Source organism: Salminus brasiliensis, chromosome 10 (genome assembly GCF_030463535.1).
Source record: "Salminus brasiliensis chromosome 10, fSalBra1.hap2, whole genome shotgun sequence".
NCBI lineage: Eukaryota > Metazoa > Chordata > Actinopteri > Characiformes > Bryconidae > Salminus > Salminus brasiliensis.
The window spans coordinates 15,837,151-15,860,631 of NC_132887.1; the positions used below are offsets into that span (position 1 = coordinate 15,837,151).

Sequence of the window (23,481 nt, forward strand, 5' to 3'; positions counted from 1 at the left end):
TTCACAATTGTGATTTTTTTAGGAAGAGCACCGGACATTAATGGTAATAGTCTGGCCAGAGTTGGCTTGGAGTGACAAGTTTATAAAAGTAACGGAAAGCAATGAACTTTTATATTTGACTCAAAACTTGCAAAAAGTGCAAAACTAAAAGAGACTGGAGTTGGAACCAAGTGAAATAATTAATAATTAACAAATAGAAAACAGTGATGATTATGTACATTATCCCCTTTTTGACTCTCACACAAATCACACTGACGCAATATGAAAAAAAAAACAGAGACATGTCTGACTGTAGTCCTCCACCACCATCATTTTATTCAATCTTTTAGATCTAATTTTTTTCTGGAAAGAAGTGGAATAAAATAATGAATTACTTACAAAATGAGGAGAAATAAAACAAACAACTAAAACAGAACCAAATGTCTCCACAGGGTCGATAAAAAAAAGAAGAGACACTGCAAAAATGCCTTGACTTTCCCCTTTCCCCTCCTCGCAGCAACTAGTTTAAGACCACAGGTCATTTCAGAGAGATCTCTGGTAAACCTCAGTTGTCTTCAGGCATTATGGCTCACCAATGCAGTGCACTGGCCCTTCTTATCCAAATGGCCAAATCAACTACAATAGTGCTTGTGCAATGTGCAGAGATATCTTCATTAGAAAATAAAACAAAAACAAGTGGCTGGAGATGACATTGTCGATAGTGTTAAAATAAGTTTTAAAAGCCCCCCCAAACCCCCTAAAACATTCAATTAATGTAGGCAGTGGAAGAAAAATCAAAAGTACTGAGCGCTATAGTACAAAATGAGAAAATAAACCAGCAGAGATATGAGAGCATTGAGAGATCTCCCATTTCATCAGAGTCCACGATGATGATTGTAGTTGCAATGATTCATTATTTACAGAGGGATGCACATCCACAATGGGATGTTATATATACGGCAATGAGATAAAAAAAACAAAAAACCTCCCTTTGCTCAGTCTCTCTTTATACAACACATGAGTTTTAACTTGAGCTCAATGTGTTTAATAATGAATATAGATTTGTTTTATTTCTCTAGATATATCTATATAATATATGCTCATTTCCTGTATACACACAAAATCATTTCCACTGTAGCCTGCACCTTTGGCAAGATTACTTACAACTTCTCGTTATATTCCAAAGCTATTTAAAATATACTTAATGCATAAAAATAAAGATTTTGGCATTCTCTCAGTTCTTCTTCTGATTAGGAAGTTTTATGAAAACTTCCCAAATCTGGAAGCTCAGTTCTTCTCTCAGTGCCTCTGTCCTTCAGATGGGAGGAGCAGCCGTTCAGCCCCTCTCTGCTAGGGGGTGCTGTGAGCTGGGCTATGGGGAGATAGGGGCATGGAGGCAGGACTGGAAAAAAATCCAAAAACATAAGAATGTATAGCTGCGGGAGGTTCGTTACCAAATCAGGTTGGCTTTTTGTTTTGTTTTGTTTTTTTTTGTTTTGTTTTTTAATGTCAAGTAGCATTGTCAGCCGTTGATCAGCCTTCCACGTTTAAGGTGTGGAATCCACAGTTGCACCAGACAGAGTGAACGAACGGTAGCTGAGCATCACGTGTCCCCCCTCACCTCCCTGCTACTGTGCCCTCAGTAAATTTCACTGAAGCACCTCCCGCTCACCGGGTCATCCGCTCAGCTCATACTTAACACTAGACATAGACTGACGGACAGCAAAAGAATGAGACAGAGATACGGGGCTAAAGTGGTATGAGTGTCAATAGGGTCCCATCTGGTTTTTAGTCCCTCCCCACAACCCACCATCCATTTTCTCCTTCACGTGTCTATGCCAGCCTTTTTCCACTCGCACCCACCCCATAGTTTGCTTTTTCTTTACAGCTGGATCTCAAAGGTCTTTTGTAGCTCACTTGAAAAGGGATTTGTGGGTGATGGAGTGGTGCGCTGCCGTGAGCGGCTCTCCAGAGCAGCCCACTGGGCCTCGAAGGCGTCTGCCTGTTGCTGGGGTGGGAAAGGGGGCGCTGAGGAGGAGGGAGCTACCCAGCTGTCCGCACCGTTGAATGTAGCATTTCCGTTGGGTGGCTGAAACAGTGCCGGATTTGCTGTTGGAGGCAAGGGAGGTTTGCCAAATGGACTGCCCACACCACGTGCATCCAACTGCGCCAAAGGCGGAGTAGAGAAAGGCGAGGGCTGCAGTGTGTGTGTTTGGGGAACAGGTACGGGCACGGGCACCGGCTGGGTTTGCGTAGCTGAACCAAAGACGTTGGCCACCATTTGAGAAGGCGTGATGCCGACTACGGGCACACTTGGCTGGGCGTAGGGCAGCCCGTTGGACATTGGGTAGGAGGCTGGTGCCTGCGCGTGGAAGGCGGGCTGGTGTGGGGGCAGAGCGGGCACAGCAGAGGGCATGGGAGGCATGAAGGCTACAGGGGCTACAGGGGCTGCGGGAGCCATGGGGACAGGCATGGGTGTGGCAAACGGCTGCTGGGTGGGGGGAGTAGCGGTCCTGGATCCAGGCTGCTGGGCTCGTACAGACTTTGACACCTCCTCCAGCCAACGGTCAGCTTCAGATGGGGTGCGCTTATGATTAGCCACAGGGACTGCGAGAGGCGTGACAGCTGCAGGTGGAGCCACCACTGCGGGTGTAGGACTGGGCCAGTCACCTCCTTTGAAGACAAAGTAAACACATGATTACTGATCTTTTGTAAACATTAGTTACAGTAAGTCTGTAACCAGACATTTGCTATGACCTCTTTTTCCACCAACCCATATCTCATATTTAATCCAGCTAATCAAGGACTTTTTGATTTTTATACATTCAGAACATCAGGTATGACAGATTAGGGATGGAGATGCAGGCTGTGTGATCTCCGGGAGGCGTTTTGGTGACCACTAGGCATTAGGAGTGACATTATCAACATTAAACGAATTCACTGAATTAATCAAAATGTCAATTTGATCTCCGCTCTACTTCAGGGTCAGGAAGCATGTACTATAAGCATTCTTACCAGGATGTGCTGTTGCAGGGGGTGCAGCAGGGGTCTTAGACCAAGGGTTAGTGTCTCTCGCAGGTAGTGGGGGTGGCAAGGTTGGGAGGTTAGCAGCAGCAGTGACAGTGACAGCAGGAGCAGGGAAGGCAGGCGCTGAGCCATTCACTACAGTAGCAGATATTAAAGTGTATTAGAGACAAGCAGAACTGTGCAGAGCGTGCACGAACACACACGTCTATGTTGATTAGGGCTGGGTGATATGGCACAGACATATCACAATACCAAATATATACACATTATTTATTCATTCAGCTTCCACTATGGCCTGGGGGTCACGAATTTGAATCCTAAGCCATGCCGCTTTGCCATCAGCAGCTGGAATCAGAGAGCACAATTGGCTGTGCTCTCTCCAGGTGAGTAAATGGTGCTCTTTTAAAGTGATGTTGTTTAACAGCGATCTGTGTTAGGTGGTGTGATGGAGCTGGGGACCTCCTAGTGTGAGGGGCATTTCTAGTGCGAGGGGCAGCAACAAAGGGGTGGGTTAAACTGCAGACAAACTCATCTGACATTCAATTAGCATTTCACACACACTGCACTACAATACAATTCTGCTTATTAAAACATGCAGTTGGTCAGTGTTACAGAAAAAGTTACAGAAATGCTTGAATTGTAAGATACTGTTATATTGCCCAGCCCTAACATTTACCTACATCTCTCATACGCATGAAGATAAAAATCTTTCAAAAGCAGAGAAGCTGAAAAAAAAATGCATCTCTTTCTGCATGTTGGCTCTGCCAACAGAGAGCACAAGTGTTTTTGGTCCTGACCTGGTGCAGCGGGGGACTGTGGGGAGGAGCTGGGTTTAGGCATGGGTGCTGAGGAGAAGGGGTCCTCAGGAGGTCCACTGAAGGCTGATGTGATCTGAGTGCAGAGTGAACTGATGCTGTCCACTTCACCTTCTACCTCCGGCACTGATGGAACAGGTAATATTAGCTGAATTCTACTACTTTAAAAGTGTTTTTAGAAAGGTAAAATGGCCTATTATCTGTATGCGGTCAGCAATTCTAACCTGTGTTTTTGATGGGGAAGTCAGACTTGCGCTGCATGGTGGAGGGCAGATCATTCATGCGCAGCGACATCTGCCGCTTGAACGGCGAGGTCTTCTGGCTGAGGGCCGGGAAGCCGCGGAAGGAGCCCTGACGTGCCAGCGCCTCCACGGGGGCGTGGCGGCGCGGGATGGCATGGGGGTTGGCTTCCTGAGAGGCCAAGGTCAGTGGAGGGGAAGAAGAAGGAGAGGAGGCTGTGGCCGGGTTCACGGTGTTGCTGCCAGAGTTAACAGTGACGGTTTCTGAATCTGCAGAGACATACAGCGACATGCGGCATGCTGACTTTACCACAGAAAAAAGCTGGTTAGATATAAAACACATAGTGGAAGTGTTAACAGGAGAGCAAATGGCCTCACTGAGTTTAAGAACAATCCTGCTGCGCAGGGGCAGCCAAACTACTGAGCCTATTTACATCTTACACCACTGACCCGAATTCCTTGAAAACTGAAAAGTCTCGCTCCAAATCCTTTCTACAGGATTGCCATTTTAAAAAGCGTTCTATTTTAGTCCCTGTCGCTAACAAACCTACCTTTCTTGGCATCCTGTAATTGCCGCATGACCTCCTCTCGCTCAGCCTGTTCTGTTGCCGTGGTAACTCGGAAGGAGCCTTCACGTGTGAACGTGGTACGGTTGGCGTCAAAAGTGGCCGTGACTCCACACTCTTTCTCTCGCTTCTGCTTCCGCTCCAGACACGCCGCAAACGCACAGCCCACTGCGTGGCTGAGACGCTCGCCCTGAAACGAGCACACGTGCACATGCATGCCAGGATCAGCCTTGTGTTTCTGTTCTCACACTACCTGAACCATCTACTAGCAGAGCCTAAGTGACTAAGTGAAATAGGATTAGCACAGCAGTGGAGAGAGAGGGGGTCAGTGATTACTGCAGCCTATTCGACAGCGCTGGGCATTTAGCTCCAGCAGGACCTCAGCTAACTCCATTATTAGGTTCAGAGAGAGGACAGAGACAGGCAGCAGCTAAACAAGGCTTGGGTAAAGGTCAGATTACGAAGGACCATTAATACTTTGCTATCAGACTTGAAAAGGACATCATAATGAGATGAGAGGGCGTTTAGATCATCAATAAAAAGCATGAGCAGACTGGGTTAGACTGAAGAGTGTCTTTTCTTTCATCTTCGACATTCAGCGTAAATGGGAGCACTCACTGAATCTTTAACGGCCATGAAGCAGTGGCAGATCCAGCGTCGGGTAGTGCCATCTCTGCAGATGTAGGAAAACGCCCGTTCAAAGTTCCGGTCAGGAGCACAGAATGACACCTTCTCTATTGTCTGGTCCAGAATCAAATCCTGAAGAAAAGAAAAGCAGATTCCACTGAAACCATTTAACAATCCTCAATCCAGAACTGCATTCACATTTGTTTTTTGTTTTTTTTAACATCCTTCCCTATTCATTAGGAATGCACACTTGCCACCACTAGGTGGCAGAGAAACCCATGTTACGCTTTGCCCCACTGGACCCAATATTGCTTGTGAAGCGAATGTTTAAAATACAGTGTCAGCTTAGATAGAGTACAGCTTGGATTGTTTACTTTAGGCAGAGGCTGAAACAAAAGCCCAGTATTCCTATAAAAAACATGTGTGAGAGAGAAACCCCTGAAAGACAATAACAACCGACAAGTCTCCAAAATGATTTAATAGGGGTTCGCAATGCAACGCATCATATTGTATTGTAGTGCATTGTAGCTTATGGTTGCATCATGCCTACTGTGTTAGCTTATGGCCAGTGCATTAGCTTGGGCCCAACCTTAACGTGTGGCAAGAGTCTCAGAATGGGGATTACAAAAGCACAGAGCTTGTATAGTACTTCTACACTGACAGACAATCAGTCTGAATAAAATCTAAATACATTTATATTGAACAATATACAACATAAATATACTGATATTGAAGAACTTTCACCAAAATTCTCCAAAAGTCATCAGAAATCAACAGTCATGCCCCATGATTATTAAAAATGTACTCATTGTATCTAAGTGTGGAGTAAAATGAATGTCGTTAGGCAGACAAAATAGTTGCAGCATAAATGTGCTTCTTTTCATTTAATATTGCAGGTCCTGTGATGTGACTACTGCTCATGTTGGAGGGAAAGGCGTTCTACTAGATTTTGGAGCACTGCTGTGAGTGTCTGATTGCATCAAGGATTGAGGTCAGGCTGTTGATAACCACTCCACCTCATCCCCCAACTCCCAAAGCACCATCCATCATTCCAAAAACACGGTTCCACTGCTCCACAGCTCAATGCTGGGGGGGTGGGGGGGCTGTGTGTGTGTGCACATTTGCACATCTGTGTGAGCAATGGGTGCAACTTAGTAGCTAAACTCCATCAGGGGCTTACTGGAAAGCAGACTGAGCACACACTGTGATGAGCACAAACATGTGGATTAGTGGAAAAGCATGCTTCAACTCTGTGGCAGAGTAAACACAGGTGTGTACACAAGCAGTCAGGAAGACGCGAGTTACCTTTGTTTTGTCATCTACGACCCTCAGGCCATCAGCGGATACCCACAGTACAGCCCTGACCGCCTTCTTCCCTGCCTATGGGAGAGAAGGAGGAGGAAAGAGAAGGAGATGAAGAGAGAATGAGAGAGGGTGAGAGAACAAAGTGAGTTGGCTGGAGAGATGAATACGGAAACTCGCAGTACTTTCCCGCTGAGTCTGTTCACACTTCTGTTCTTTAAAACATCCAAAAAAGAGACACACCTTTATCTACAAACAGACCCTGCAAACAAGAACCATCAATACCACTCTGAGGAGATTATTCAGGAAGAAGAAGAAAAATGTGAGTCAGTGTGTTTTGTGAAGGGACCAGAGTGAGAGAAGAGGGGAAATGAGAGACAGAAACAGCAACACTGCAAATGACACAGTGCCCCCCCCTCCCCTTACCCCACATTCACACATATGCACACACACGGTCACACACTTACTCTACTGAGGACAGCCCAGCCCAGGTGTTCACCCTTACTAGTTGAAGGAGAAGAGTACCTCACTCAACCCGGTTTTCTCACACACACACGCGCGCACACACACACACACACACACACGCGCGCACACACGCGCGCAGGACACAGAATTAGGTCCACTTTTTCTTGTTGTTCCAGCAGTGATTGAAGTGTGAATAATTATAAGAGGTATAGGAACACTCGTTCTCTTTCTCTCTCACACACACAAACACACACAGTCTTGCACGCACCAAACACACTAGCCCCACACAGCAGAACTTACTTTTGTAAAGAAGCCCTTGAAGAACTTTCTGTCCTGGAATTGAAGATTTGGTAAAGGGAGATTGGGGGGTGGGGTGGGAAGGACAAGGCAGGAGAGTGTTACTGATTGTGCTACAGAAAATCCTGTGTGTCCAGATAACTCAGGAGGAGTGTGCGTGGGGGTGAGGGGTAGGGTGGTATATGAAGGGTGCTAGTGTGGCAGGGGGGAAGGGTTTGAGAGAGGTTTGTAAGAGTGGACGAAAGAAGGCAAAAAAGAGTGTGGGGGGAAATAAATAAATAAAATCACACATTTCTAGCTGGTGAGCAAGGCCACAGGCTCAACACGAGAGCCATCCATTGTGTTTGACTTGATCACATCACAGGTGTCATTGTTTTTAGTTGATGTTATTACAGTTATTAGTACTGTTATTAATGTTACCATTAGGTTAGTGACGTGCCTACTGGTGGCACAGGGAACCATCACCAAGCGCCTTGACGTCCACCGGCTATCTGATTCTACATCACGCTTATGTACTGTGACTTTAAAAGGAAGAGTCAAAAACGCATGACTGGCCAAACTACAGGAGAAGCACTCGTGGCTCGGTCCTTCAGTTTGGTACAGTTGTATTTCTTTCCACACACACACACACACACACACACACACACACACACACACACACACACACACACACACACACACACACACACACACACACACACACACAAATACCAGCACCAGCAGAGAAGACAGGATGGAACAGTGTCAAGGCAAGCTGAGGTCCAGTTATAGGGACCTTACAAAATCTGCATAATCAAACAGTTACGATGTAAACAAAATCACCCACAGAGGTTGGGTGAGAAATGATCCGTTCTTTGGAAATGTACAGGAATCTGTCAATTTTTACAAATGTTTACAGTGGTGGTGATAGGAACCAGACATCTGAAGCGTTTCTGTAGTATTTTTACCTTAAAAGAACAGCTTCAAACTAAATGTTGATCTCCTCTCAGCTTGTTCAAAAATGCATGTGTAAAACGTGTCCTGTAGGGGTGGCTCAAAACACTAATTACACCTCCCAACTATAGGGGGAACCCAGGAGCAAGAAATACCAATTCTCCCATAAGGCTGCTTTAAATGCTACCTCACAGAAATCTATTACACAAAATGGCTCTGAATACACTGCTAGATTGTCTGGAACATTGTTTTTCAGCAACATTTTTAAAACACATTTCATGGTGGAGCGGTACATGAACAGTGTTGATTACTGTGTGTCAGCGTTCCACATTTCTAAGACTTGTGTAGGTTCATGGTTGCTTTTGAATAATTCATATTGAGGCCATTTGAATCACGTTACACAGGTAGGCAAACAGCATTAGCATTAGCGTTGCTGCATTCTGGATAAGTTCACACAGCAGGTAAAAGTGGCCCAAATCTTTTTCTCCATATGTGACAGAAAATGGACGATAGCAGCGAGGGAGGTTTTCCAGTGGCGGGACAGCGAAAAAAACGACCTCATAAATATTTGATGTCTTTGTTCAAACAAAATTAGAAGTCATCACATATTGCAACCATTCCGTGTTTGAAGAAACAGGAAAAACGCTGCAACAGGACTTCACTGTATAAGTGTAAAAAGCTTAAAAACAAGTTTAAAGGACGCAAATCTAAGAAGTGGCCGTGACCAAATAATGTGCCCTTTTCACAGAGCTTAAATACGTCATCAGTGATAAGCCCAGCTGTCAGCCACGGGAACTCCTTGATAGCTCCTGTGATGCTGGCATCACATCATCACATCATTGGATTTGGGACACTTGGTTTGCTGTGTGAACGTAGCCTGATTGTTGTAGTGTGGTGTGCTGGCCCAGCTGGGGAATCAAACCCTATTCTGGCGTGGAGAAGGCCGTGTTGTTACCCACTACGCTACACCCTGGTTCCTATCACCACGGTAAAGAAATCAGTCGGTAGGTTTCTCTGCAAATCAACCCTTTCACGTTAAACCACTCTGAATGACTTTGTTCACATGCCAGTAACTGGATTATGCAGACGTTTTGAATAGCAGGTGCAATTTCCCATTGGGGAGGTTTCAGATGATAAGCAGCAAAGCCACTTTGTGCAGCATCAAAAGAAGGCGACACCACTCTGCTTAGGTGAACAAGGGGACCGCCAGCACAGTCTTGAGTGCTGTGCACCACACAGATTTGCCACTTTGCTGCTGCATCTTTCCACCATGCTGCAGCTGCTGCATCCAAAGTTCAATCAAAGTTTGACCCATTTCGCCGCTGACCGAACAAATTGTATGATGTGGATACCCCTGAGCTGAGATACATCTTTGCATGCGAAGACAGTCAGGTGGATAGTCTGCAGCGAGTGCGTGCTCAAACCCAAACCAAAGTGGTGCAAGCTGAGTGGCAATGTACTCCCAACCTAGCAAGAGTCGATCCTTCTGCTAGCTTATCATCTGAAAGTGCCCCAGGTTTGACCACCTCATTCACTTGCAATCCAACATCAGCCAGCTTTGGTACCATTATTGGAACCGTTTTCTCTTGCTCATTTGAGTTTTTAAAAGCTATGAATACCACTGCTGTACATCAGTGCCAGCATCTCATAGCAGAGCACTTCCTTGTGTATTATTGCTCAATCATTCCATCTCTCTCTTTGGTGAGCTAACAAACATACCCTTAAACAGGTGCTGTGGCAGCAGCTCACCTGCTGCCAGCTGCTACCAGGCTTGTGGTTAAGGATACGGTATGTCTAATGGAGAGAAAGGGTTAAGGAACCATTAGCCATACACACCGAGCGTGAGTGTATGAGTCATGCAGGGAGTCACTCACGCTCACAGCTACAGAAGAAAGGCTACGATCATTGGGTTAAGGGCATTGAGCTAAGGGAAGTTAAGGGTAAAGGGGGGTATTAAAGAGGCTCTTTGTGGGTCATTGTGAACACAACCTGCTAGAAAAAAAATATAATACATACATAATTTAGAATACATACATAAAAAAAACACATATGCAAGGGAAGAGAAAGATACAACTATGAATGCTAATAACAGGCACAGAAAAAAGGCCTTTTAAAATTGGTTCAACTGGGAGAGAAGGAAAGAGGACTGCAGTCACTGAGTCAGAGGTATGGAGCTTATAGCAGGAAATAAAAAGGAGGTATTAGATCACTAATGAAAAGGAGCTGCATGAGGGATGGAAGTCTTTAAACAGGAGTCCAGATGAGTAAGAGACTCAGTTTAGTCCCTGACCTTTCACATTGTGATATTACAAATAAGGTCCAGCGAAAAAGCCTGGAGCATTTGTGCTGAGGAGAAGCGGAGTTTCAAGAAACCTCACTATCTATATTAGCACCACTTGGGGTAGGGCGCTGATCCGGCAACAGGAAGCTTGTAGGAGACACGCTACAGTTTGGAGGAGACAGGAAGTTACATGACAATCAGCAGAACAGGGAGTGACGTGTTGGGCGGCAGACTGTGTGATGTCACGCTGCAGACGATACTCCGTCTCCTTCCTCAAAGCTATGAGTCAGAGGACAAAGAATGCTTACTCACTCAACTCCCTTATTCACTCACTTTCTCTCCCTCTCTCTCTCACACACACACACACACACACACACACACACACACACACACACACACACACACACACACACACACACACACAAATCCCTGGTAACAGAGTAAACATGCTGATGCAACTACCCTTTGTGACAAACAGCAAAACATTTTATTACGCCAATCACACACTTTCAACCTAACACCTACACTTGTTGAGCAGAAGGATGCGAGTATCTCTGGACTGAACAGAGTTAGCGCTTACACACACCTAAATGGCTGCCTGTGAACTGGATCTCGATCAAAAGGTCATATGGAGCCCCTCCTCAATTACAGTTTGTCCAATGCCAGCTTGCGAGTAAAGTTCAGACAAAGTTCAACTGGCAGCCCGAGCCCAGAGCATGTGAGGAGTTCCTAGCATGCCAGGAACCCAAAAGACACACGCTGGATGACATCAATAAACATAAGTGTGTGTACAGACACATGTGCTTCCAGGAACCAAGTGGCTCAGCTCCAGCGAGAGGAAATCTCATTACAGTCCATGTGGGTCAGAGAGATATTCCTACTTCAACACACACACACACACACACACACACACACACACACACACACACACACACACACACACACCTTATTAGGAATGCTACTAGGTAGGGCCTCCTTTTGCTCTCAAAACAGCCGTAGGTCTTCGTGCTGGGGAGTCCAGGAGAAGCTGAAAACATTCCTTTGAGATTCTGGTCTGGATGCATTTTGCATCATCGTGCTGGATATACCAGTTAGAAGAAGGGTACATTGTGATTTTGCAGGGATGCACATGGCCAGAAACAATCCTCAAACAGGGTGTGGTCTTCACCTCCACCAGCCTAGACTGCTGACACAGTGCTGGTTGGTTCCATGGATTTATGCTGTTGGGGCTGAATTCTGTGGTGTTTCGACAGAAATCAAGATACATCGGACCAAGCTACATTTCTCCAGTCGTGGTGAGCCTATGAAACTGCGGCCTCAGCTTTTTGTTCTTGGTGGACAGGAATGAAACCTTCTGCTTTCTGTTTCCTATATTGCACCGTTCTGCGTAAACTGTAGAGCACAAGAATCCAATCCTCTAGCTCCAACAATCATGTCATTCTCAAAATCATGAGGATGCAGGTCACATTTTTCCACATTCTAATGACTGATGTTAACATTTCTTAAAGCTGCTGGTCCAAAATCCAGTCCAGGAATACAGATAAGAACAGTATAATAAAAAGAGAATAATTTCTACTTATTCTACTTCCCAAAAAAGTGCTAGTCCATTATTCTGGTTCATGTTGTTGACAAACACCCACTGGTTTCTGAAGTTAGCTAATTGACAGACACAGAAGAGCTGCTTTAGTTAAAAATGGGCGGGGCTGAATGAGGTGAATGCCGCAATAAACAGCAGGCCAGTGCGTATTAGCGATCGTTATTGATATTAGTGCAAATGTAAGTCTCATGGCACATCACAAGGCAAAACAGTATCTATATGTGGGCTGAAAACAGGATGCAGCAGTGATAAGAAGGTGGTATGAGCATAAGCGTATAATGTGTGTTTACATCAGAATCTATGGCCTCCTGAAGACTGTGCTACGTGTGTGGTTTTACTGAGCCATGTGAGTTAGACTCCGAGATAAAGCAAAGGCATGCCATTAGTTGGCTCACAACAAACCATCCCACGACCTCTTCTACAAATCACGTACAGGCCAAGACCAAGCTGTAAATGAATGACTCGAAACACCCATTTTATTATGCTAAACGCAAACCCTCTGGCCATATAGGAGGCTCTGTCAGACCATTTATGAGCATTTCCAGACAAGTAGGAGTTTATGTAAAGATAGTAGAGGTCTGCTGTAGCTTAAACACGCATCATGCTTACATCTATCCACTGTTTCTTGACTCTACACGCTATTGGGTCTGGCCAGGTTTCCTGCCTTGAGACTCCTGCACAATACAGAGTGAGCAGCACTGACAACAGAGCAGGAAAGGAATAAATAGCAATAGAAAAGTACAAAAAGGAGTGGACACTACTGAAACTTTCTACGAATATTATGGGTGAAGGACAGACAGAAAGAGAAAAACTCAGTAGATAGAAAGTGAGAGAGAGAGAGAGAGATAAATGTGAAGGAGAGAACTGGGCTGCAAGCCACATTCTCCATTAACCAGCAGCAGAATGGTCTTCTAAAAGCAGCCATCATCTTTAAGCCTGCAGCACTAATGCCATTAAAAATGAGTCTCCTGCCAGCAGGATGTTCACTACTCCCCGCACCTTCCTGGAGGATCCCAAAAAAACATCAGAAGAGTCACAGAGAGAGAGAGAGAGAGAGAGAGAGAGAGAGAGAGAGAGAGAGACAGGAAGAAAGAGGACAAGAGGAAGAGAGAGACTGATATGGGCCCACTGATTGTGTTCTATCTAACCCAACTTCTTAACCTGGGTGGAGGCGTGCAAAGCCTTGTCAGCTTGGAAAATGGATAGCTCAGTGGGTTTCCTTCCCCTTCAAGATACGGCATGTCTTCCCTTTTATAAACTCCCAGTGGACGATGGCTGGACCAAACAGGAAACATGCGTCTGTCCGTCCCCAGGGGCACTACGCAGGAGGGCAGGGTGACAGGCCAGCAAGTGTCCGTTCACGCCACTGGACTGAGCAGGCGTTTCGGGGCAGGGTGGAACACTTAGTCATGTTGCTGGTGAAGATGGGCAGGCACTATATGAGGTGACCTCATGCTACGAGGAATGGCACCACCCTCTTTACCTGCTGACTTTGCTGAAGGAAATATGGGCGGTGTTCGATTAAAATAAAAATGGAACAAAAGGATGCTCTAGAAGACAACTGGGATCCTCTTAAGGCAGGTGTGGAAGAGAAGTCTGGGATTGCCTCTCTTTTTGGGAACTGGAACTCAGGGCTGATATGGGAGAACTGTAATAAGACTGTAATGGTTTATGGGAGAAGAAGAGAGGTGTGGGTATGGAATTAAGATTCAAGGGAAAGCCTCAAACAGATGAAAAAAGTGTACAGTTCACCCTGCTCAAAAGGAGAAACTATTGCAGATAAGAAAATAAAACAGTCAAGAAGATCAGGAACATGGGTCAGATTAGTAGACAGGTCCTAGCTTCTGTGGCTAGCGTGAGAAAGAAACTGAGAGCAGCTGAGAGGTCCTGGCCTGTAGACAGCAGAGCTCTGTGCGGTAGACACCTACCGTCTTCAGCCTCTTCACTGCGTCTTCACAGATGTGCATGCCTCGAGACTCCTCCACCTCCACATGGCCCAGATACTGCAAAAGAGAGGGAGAGGGGGAGAGAGAACAAAATTTAGCTATGTTGAAGGCAGTGGCAGTGAGTCATCTTCCCCTCCTGTCAGCACAGTCACATTGCTGGCCTTTCTGCTCTCAACTACAGGACCACAGTGGCCACCGTCATTTACAGAGGAGGAAGCCATCGTGCGCACACCATGCCCTCACTCAAGTTCCCTCTGCGCCTCGCCCCCCGGCCTCAAGGGAGATTGGAGATCAGGCACTGAGGCACGCGGCTATTGTGTATGTGGTGCTGAGAGGAAGTCCTATCCCTTCCCTTAATGAACGCACAAATGTACAAAGACCCCCCCCCTCCCCTCAGGCCCCCACCCAGCTCAGGCCTCCATATAGCTATTCTGAGATCGTGACACACTCAGGACAGAATGAATAATTAGGCACATATAGAAACAAGCACATATTTATACCATCTAGGGGTGTGTATTGGCAAGAACCAATTCAATATATTGTGATATATCAAGATACAGTAAAACAATATTTTGCGATTTGTTTATTATGTAATTTCATTAAAAAAAAAAAAAAAGTCATACCAAAAAAGGTCATTAAATCGAAATATCTAGCGAATGAATGAAACTGCCATCAATTTATGTATGTAAAGTCATTTGTTTGGGAGTCTTTTCCCTCCTTGAAATAAAGATTCTGACTGGCAGTTTAACTCCCTGTTGCCCCGCCCCTCTGTTATGCCTATAAGTCAGTGTTGGTGCGGTTTAGAGAGAATGGATTTGTTTTATTATGCAGCTGAACTCAATTAAAAAGTTGAGCCGTTGAGAACACAGACTCTAAATTTACCTGGCGAGCCGTATCCGAACCTTAAATCGGGTCATTTGTTCGATACCCCTGATGTAAACTATTAATTAACTGAACACGGTTTTTGAGAATTGATACAGTATTGCTAAACATAATATCGCAATACTTCAATATATCGATATTTTCTTACACTGCCAATCGCAGTGACTTCCAAGGGGCAGCTCAAGCTGCTGCTGGTTCACAACTCTTCTTTCCTGATGCAGTTCCTAGAGCAAAAGTCAGGCACTCTTCTAAAAGAATGGCAAAATAGGTCTTCGAGTCTAGCCTCATTCCAAAGGAGAAGGCACCCCTCTGACATTGCTATTTATACCTGGCTCTGAACCAGTTATTGAGCATGAGCAAGGAAAACCAGCTGCCTATAGCCACGTGAGCAGCCGTTTTCCGCTCGGTCTGAGCGGGACGGTGTTAAGACTTACCGCAAAGAAAAATGCAGATATCAGCCCACTTTCCAGCTGCTCCGTCCAAAAAGACACTCACTCAGCTTTTGCTGAGCATCAGCGCAAAGAATGAGACGTCCTACGCAATGTATTCTTGACATAATACTGTATAGAGAACAAGTCAAGCGCTATATGACTGAACTCTGTCCACTTTCTAACGGTTCTAAAGCCGTTAAACAAGAGGAGCGTCAAGTTCGAAAGCTCACAGGCGGACACATGCACAGTTTTAGTCCCTCGCGGCGGGATAAACCGCAGTCCAGAGGGAGTGCTGTGCTGGTGTAATGAGCGTAGAATTGGGCTTTTCCTCTCTACTCGCCTCACACTGCAAAACGTTTATGAGGGGGAAGTTTCGACACCACACAGCCTGGCTGCAGACCCATTTCGCCATCCAATTCCCCCACTTCCACTTTCTCTCGCCATCACTTTCTCTCGGTCATCCTTTACCACCTCCAGCCCCTCTGTTAAAAGGCACTATGCACTAATCTCCCTGCAACTATTTCAACCCACACAGATCCTTAGGGGATGGGGAACACTGAGAGGGGGACAGAGATGGAGAGACCAAGATGGGGTGTGAGAGAGAGAGCGTGCGAGAGAATGCAGGACAGAGAGAGCAAGAGGGAGGGGAGGGGTGAACGAGCACAAGGCTAGCTAGCAAGGTAGGTTGCACTAGCACAGTGAGAGAGAGAGAGAGAGAGAGAGAGAGAGAGAGAGAACAGAATGGTGACAGAAGGAGGAGAGAGAGGACAGGGCTTGCAGTTCCAGAAACAGCACTCCGTTTCTCCCTCTGCACATACAGGCCACAACACACAGAAACCCGGCTACTCGGCTCAACAAACAGGCACTCGGGAAGACTGGTAAATCAAGTAAACCCTGAAATGCCACCAGAACGTGACCACACTTAATGAGGCCATAGGCACACTGGAAGAGGTACAGGGCAGCATGCAGAAAGTGGACCATCTCAAATGTTAGCAGTATAGCAGTAATTTATGATGAGCAGCTGGGAGAAGATGAGAGAGCATACTACTGACGGCACAGGAATCTGGGCCATGGCAAAAGTACACACAGTATTATCGGCATTAATGTAATGCCTACAGTCTACATCAGACACCAACAACACTACATAGTAACAACATTGCACAAATATCATAAAACCATACTTCAAGAGCTTATCGTATATCATTTATATCATAATGTATACAAAAACAATACACATCACAATCGAAGAGCCACGCTGGTAAAACTGCCATCAAAATGTTTTTATTTCACATGCTGAACAGCAATACATCCAACTGAGCAGAGCAATTATGCCCTCTTGGACTCCAGTATCAGGGTGATCTCCCAACAATAGAGTGAAACCTTAGCCAGATCCGCCACTGAGGAGCCTATTCTAGAGCCCTTTTGAAAGACGAAGCTGTGGAAGCCCTAATGACACCCATGATACCCTCTGAAAGCCTTATCATAGCACAATTTATCATGCTAAAAATATAGTACCACAGCTAAAGTGAATCAGGGCCCAAAAATAACATCCTTTCCCCTCCCCCCAACTCCACTAATCAGGAAAATGAACTCAAAATTCACAGTCTCAAACAGACAGACAACTTTGAAAACTGACAAACGTGTACTTTTATTTGTCAAATATAAATAAGCAAACATAAATAACTCATTTTTTTATTCTAGCATTATTATTATCATGATCATCAATCATGGAAAAAAAGACATTGCTACACTCTTTAACGGTCTCCTGAGTACAAAATACACATCTAAGCATTGGCCCCATCATCAGATTACAGGTCAGATATCCAGGTAATACACATCAATCAATGGTTGAAAGTCCCACAGAGCATAACTGGCCTCACTCTGCCCCCCAACCACTCAACAGAACTGGCATTTATCGTTCTCCTCCAAGTGTGCTGGTCCTTCCAATGGCGTCATGTTAGCAGCAGTACATGGCTGGCTTCATGTAGCCTTCATGCTCCCAGCGCTAGTAGCATCATGTGATCAGGCGGTTCTATCTGGTCATCTCGTCCATGATATTTCATATAATGTGATAGGAGGATTCCTAACTAGTGGGTGGGAATCGAAATGGACTAAATGAGGAGAAAACAGGGTGCTGTATTACTAGTAGAGTCCTCAGTGAAAGCAATATAAAAGCTGTGTCATATTGAATTGAATTTTTCACACCATGATAAACTAGTCAAAAAACACTGTACGTCACTGTATTAAGGAATGGTTTACAAATAGGTAAAAACTGCTTGTCATTAGGACCTTCTAGCAACTAACGCTTTTTCAAAAGCTTGTCCAATTAGGGAGAAATACTTCTTTCCTTTGGAAAACTGTAGATGGGAAGGAAATTATAGACCAGACAGCTCATCATTCTTTTCTAGAGTTCTGTATTTTCTGCTTAATGCCAGCACACTAAAGTATAAACAACAGAGAGCAGCTCTAAAACCTGCTTTGACCTGGTTCAATCTTTCACCTTACTCCATCTCTCCTCCCTGCTCAAAAACATCACATGACTCCCAGCATTACCCCGACCCACCCCCCTCCACCCTCACTGTGGAGAAGGCAAAGTGACACCACACACACACACACACACACACACACACACACACACACACACACACACACACACAGGGAAGCAGACCATCTCAACACCATGTTGCCAAAAGCCTGGACTGTGTTGCCTCAACACAACAGGCTGTGAACTGCTGTGTGTGGACAGGCAGCAGTGGGCCTTGACAGAGAGGACTGACAGGGAGGAGGAAGGACCACATGCAGGCCGCACAGCGAGAGCCTTCAGACGAAGGGGGCAGCCACTCGCACAAGTCTCGGTCTCTCTGGGCTGCTTGTGTGGCAGCAACAGAGGTATGAGTTACATCTGAACACAGCAGCACTAGGGCTGGCCTGCATGCCTTTGCACAGGCTTTCAACAGAAAGATTTTCAACAGCAGATTCATTCATTCATTCATTCATTCATTCATCTTCTTAGCCACTTATTTCTGTTGAGCATTGCAGGGGGTCCAGGCTATACCCAGAATCGTTGAGCGCAAGGCAGGAATACTTCATGGAAAGGGTACCAGTCCACAGACCAATTCATTCCCACACAGAAACCTTGGGGAAATTAAGCATGACCAATTCAGCTACCATGTGTGTTTTTAAAAGTAGGAGGAGACACAGGAAGAACACACCCTACTCCTTACAGATAGAGACCAGAGCGGGGACTAACTTACAACCCCTGGCCTGACAGGGCTCTAAAATGTGACCTCACTGTGCCATCAGCATTACAGTGAATCAGGGGGTGGAGGAGAGGAAGAGTGGTGGTATGTATTGCAAGAGACCAAAAAAATAAAATAAATAAATGATTGTTACCTTGACTGCGAAGCTGCACTTGCCGCTGCGCACTGCCTCCTCGTCTGTCTGCCACTGGTGCGGCCTGCTGGACTCAGGCACGTACACATCTTTCTTGCGGCGGAAGCTCTGCCGTAGCTTATTCATGGTTTAGCCTCCTCCTGCACAGGAATTGAGAGGAGAGGAAGTGAGGGAGGGACACATGGACACATTGCTTGGGTGGGAGAGCTTTTCACTTCCACAAAGTCAACTGCCTGCGATAGTGACATGGTCACTTCAGCAGGTCAGTAAGTTGTTTTAATTCTTATAATTTTTTTTAAGAATTCTGGGAATTACTGATATTGCATAATTGTATTTTTTTTATAATTAATGTTTTTATTTTTATAATTACATATACATGTACACACACACACACACACACACACACACACACACACACTTCCAAGAGAAACAGATATGGTTTAATGGGGGTATAAATTCCATGTTAGGAGAAGTTATATAGGAGTGCGTTATATAAATCACAGAGAAAAGCTAAATGTAACTTTCTTTTTCCAACAAGAGGAAAACATCGTTGTACTATTTCATGGCAAGTTTAAACATTGGCAGAATCCCAGAAGCATACCACGTAAGTTCCATCATTAACTGTAAAGACATGTCAGTAATGCCATGTCTTAAATGTGATTATTTGTATGGTTTAATGCTGACATTACTTTTAAACTATATTTTGGCTCCATATATCCATATTCTAACTCCGTATGACTTCGTATGACACAGAACCCATATGTGACATTGATGTGATCATACCTACAGATGTGACCAACTTTTCCATGACAAGTTCAGCCTAGTGTCTGCTTTTTAAATGTTTGAGACCTCAGCTTAGCCTCCTGACTCTGAACTGGCTGCAGCCTAAAACAAGCTGTGACACATATTACAACGGTATAGCTACACAACATCTACCCAGAAATGGCGCACACACACACACACACACACACACACACACACACACACACACACACACACACATGCAGCACGAAGTCAGATTAGCAGGGCTGTCACCTGCAGAGACAAGTGGAGTGGGAGGCAGTCACTCTAAAGCAGACACTCTGTCCCTCTGATAGCCAGCAGGTCCCATCACACTCCAGCACAGCAGGCCCTGCCTCACTGAATGCTAACTAACAGAGCTACCAGAGCACAGTGGAACAGTCAAGCAGGAACAGGGGCGAGGATGAGAATAAGAGGGTGAAGGAGATAGACACAGACAGACGGAGATCAGCCAGAACATTAGTATCACTGACAGATGCAGTGAAAAGATTGATTATCTTCATCTACACTGGCATCTGTCAAATGGTGTTATATATGAAGTAGCAAGTGAACCATCAGTTCATTTAGGTGGTGTGTTAAAGCAGGAAAAAATAGACATAAGAAGCATAAGGAACTGAGACACGTTGACAAGGGCTTGGACGACTGGGTTAGAGCATCTCCAAAACATCAGGCAGGTCTTGTAAGGTTTTTCGGTTATGCAGCGGTCAGAACCTTCCAAAAGTGGCCCAAGAATGATAACCAGTGAACGGGTGACAGACAGAGATAGAGACTCTGCAGTGGACACTACTAACATCATTTAGTTGGACTAGGGCTGCTGCTGTGGTTCATGCTGTAGTCAATGACGTTGTTGCTGTAAATATGTGATTTGCATGTGCGCTCATTTTCTTTCCATGTTAAAAGACCTGAGAGGCTATTTCTAACCCTAATCTACATTCTAAGGAGCCTTGTTTGGTAGTTCTTGCTGTTGGGTTAATATATCACACTTTTACAATCTTAAAAACGGCTTTACCTTAAGAAATAAAATGACTAAAAGTGTTAAATTAGCCAAAGGTGGTTATTATAGCCTTTTTTCCGTAATCAAGCCGTTAAAATGTGTTGCATGTTATGACCTTCATGTAACACTTCATGCTACTATCTGTAACTGGAGTTACTAAAGCTCTCACTTGTTATTTTTATGCAATTAGGAAAACTGTCAGATGAGCTTCTCTCTCTCTTTCCCAATGTAGACTCTGTGTAGACAGTGCTGGTGTAACCAGATTTTAGCAAAAAAAGAGACACAGATTTGTATAAACACTCGCTGTAATCCTGCACAGTTTTCTGATACCATCATAATCCAATTTGCGAACCTAATGCAAAAGTAGACTGTGATCTGACAATAATACAGTCATACTCTGCTACCACATGAGTATAAAAGTTGCGAACATTCAACAACTGCTCAAAGAGCATTACCAACAGTGCCTTTTCAGCAGTTGTAACAGTACCTTAAAGCTGAAGGCCACCACAGTTAACTGGAAAATAACAGCCTGCAGTTCATAAGTATATTGGTTTGCCTCGTTTATTATTTAATCCACTTAGCATAACGTGGTTATTTTGTTTTGGCATTCTACATATTAGCCTCTACCCAGCTCAATTATTCCCTGGAAGTCTGGATGCAAGCACTTCCTCTCAGCGAAACAACAAATTGTCCAATTCCAAATAAACATACGTATACATATTTGACATATTTCCATAAATATTTCCATAAACATCCAACCGTACCAGATCTTGAAGTGGGAAAGTGCTGGGTCAGCAGCTTTCCGGAAGACTTGCACTTTTAGGAGTCTTCAATAATATTGCTGGGCTACAGACTGTGTGTTTTTCGTGTGTGTGTGTGTGTGTGTGTGTGTGTGTGTGTGTGTGTGTGTGTGTGTGTGTGTGTGTGTGAGAAATGGGTCAGCGAGTGTAGATCTGCAGGGGAGAGAGAGCAGAGGACTCATTTGAATGAGCCAAAGGAAAGACTCATTCAAATGCACGCGCACACACACATACACACACGGCTGCGGTCAGCACGGTCAGTGACAAACACCTTGGTCTGAAAAGGGGGGGAAAACTACAAACGCTGCATCGTAAAAGGCTTTGCCCAGCACACCTCGTGTGTAAGCTGTGAGCCAGAGAAGGCACTAGTGACGAATCCCATAAGGGGCTGCTTCCTTATCTCCCAGTCACACACCCGGCCTCTAAGGCTCTGCGCACCAAGCTCACACTGCTGGGCCTGTCTCCAGAGAAATACTGCTGAAATCAGGTTCCCTTCTCTCTCTCTCCACACACACACACACACACACACACACACACACACACACACACACACACACACACACACACACACACACACACACACAGTTCTAAATATGGCCTGTGATGCACCCACACACACTTAGACACTGTATATATGTATCTTGTGGGTATAAATTGTCTTGATTTTATAAAGAATGTGCATTCTGACCAATTCTGAGTATTTAGTTAGCTCGCTGAGGAACACTTAAACAAAGGTTAAAGGTGCACGTATTCGTCACTGTACAGTGTGGACTGTACAGCGAAATGTGTCCTCCGCATTTAACCCATCTGGTAGTGAACACACACTCACACACACACACGTGTTAGGGGCAGTGAGTACACACACACACCCAGAGCGGTGGGCAGCCAACTCCAGCGCCCGGGGAGCAGAGAGGGTAAAGGGCCTTGCTCAAGGGCCCAACAGTGGCAGCTTGCCGAGCCCGGGAATCGAACCCACAACCCTGTTATCGATATCCCGGCGCTCTAACCGCTGAGCCACCGCTGCCCCCCATGTTGAGTTATAGCACATGAGCTCATGGGTCAGTACAATAATGAACGCAGATGAGCACTTGTCTTCTATACAAGGTCTCGGATAGACAATCTAGCATCAACTACACTATTTAACATCAACTAGCAGCCTCATTGCCTCCACCCGCTCACTCAGGTCCTTAACAATTCATCCTTGGAAACATGCCAACCTTTTGCAGTCACAGAATTGCAAATACAAGGAAACAAATCAATCAATTTAACCATTTACTATACGCTATATGTCCGAATGTTTGTGGAAACCACTTCTAACAAATGTATTTAGCTACTTTAAGCTGCACCCGCTGCTGATGCAGACACAGCTTGTCTGGTCCCTGTAAAGAAGTACTGCTCACAGAATAGGTCTCAGGAGCAGACAAACATGAACCTGTTGGCACCATGCCTAATGCCAGGTGTGGACATTACTAAGAGGAGCTGTATGTAGAAACGCAAATGTACGGATCAGCTGTATATATACATAACCCGGACTTTATCCTGCCAGCCCCCCCCTTATACAACGTCCAGTACAAAGTCCAGATAAGATAAGTGTCCAGAGAATTCACAGTGAGCGTGTTGATGGAATAAATACAGATGAGTCAGGAGCCTCGTTTGCCAGTTTTGATGTGCTGTTAACAACACTGCTATTTAAGCAGCATACTTTTTGGTTCCTGCCGCGCCTCCTGAATGCGCTACACCGGTGCCATCCCTTGCCTAGATCACGTGGAACATTTCCTGTAGCGAGAAGCAGTCAGATACTGAAAATCTCTGGCCTAATACTTTTGTCCATGTAGTGTATTTTTCCAAAAACCTTGCATGCTGAAATGTTCAATACCCAAATAATGATATGGTCACCTCACCAATCCGAGCCTCAGCATGATTTAAGGCTCGGATTGGTGAGGTGACCATTTCAAACTCTACATAAAACTACTGACTGCTATGAACAGGCCCAAAGTGTGCCAAGAAAACATTCCCCACACTATTCATGTCTACACCAGCATGGACTGTTGACAATAAGACAGACTGACACCCTTTAAGGATGTTGAGAATTATGGCAAATCACAC

At 45.1% G+C, this 23,481-nt stretch overlaps 1 protein-coding gene across 5 annotated transcripts in view; it reads right to left on the minus strand.

The window, feature by feature from the left end:
- Nucleotides 1-286: 286 nt before the first annotated feature.
- Nucleotides 287-23,481, minus strand: part of numb (NUMB endocytic adaptor protein) — a 41,441-nt gene continuing 18,246 nt past the window's right edge. The window contains exons 1-11 of one of the 5 annotated variants that reach the window (XM_072689461.1): nt 19,816-19,833; nt 18,781-18,920; nt 14,057-14,131; nt 7,321-7,353; nt 6,559-6,633; nt 5,245-5,385; nt 4,612-4,816; nt 4,046-4,330; nt 3,804-3,947; nt 2,995-3,141; nt 287-2,652 (exon numbers count right to left, since the gene is read on the minus strand). In XM_072689461.1, coding sequence (XP_072545562.1) covers nt 1,862-2,652; nt 2,995-3,141; nt 3,804-3,947; nt 4,046-4,330; nt 4,612-4,816; nt 5,245-5,385; nt 6,559-6,633; nt 7,321-7,353; nt 14,057-14,131; nt 18,781-18,906 — 2,022 coding nt within the window. In that variant the 5' untranslated portion in view covers nt 18,907-18,920; nt 19,816-19,833 and the 3' untranslated portion in view covers nt 287-1,861. Of the gene's footprint in view, nt 2,653-2,994; nt 3,142-3,803; nt 3,948-4,045; nt 4,331-4,611; nt 4,817-5,244; nt 5,386-6,558; nt 6,634-7,320; nt 7,354-14,056; nt 14,132-18,780; nt 18,921-19,815; nt 19,834-23,481 lie in introns of those variants that run through there. The other 4 variants (XM_072689459.1, XM_072689462.1, XM_072689463.1 and 1 more) reach the window with 4 other exon arrangements.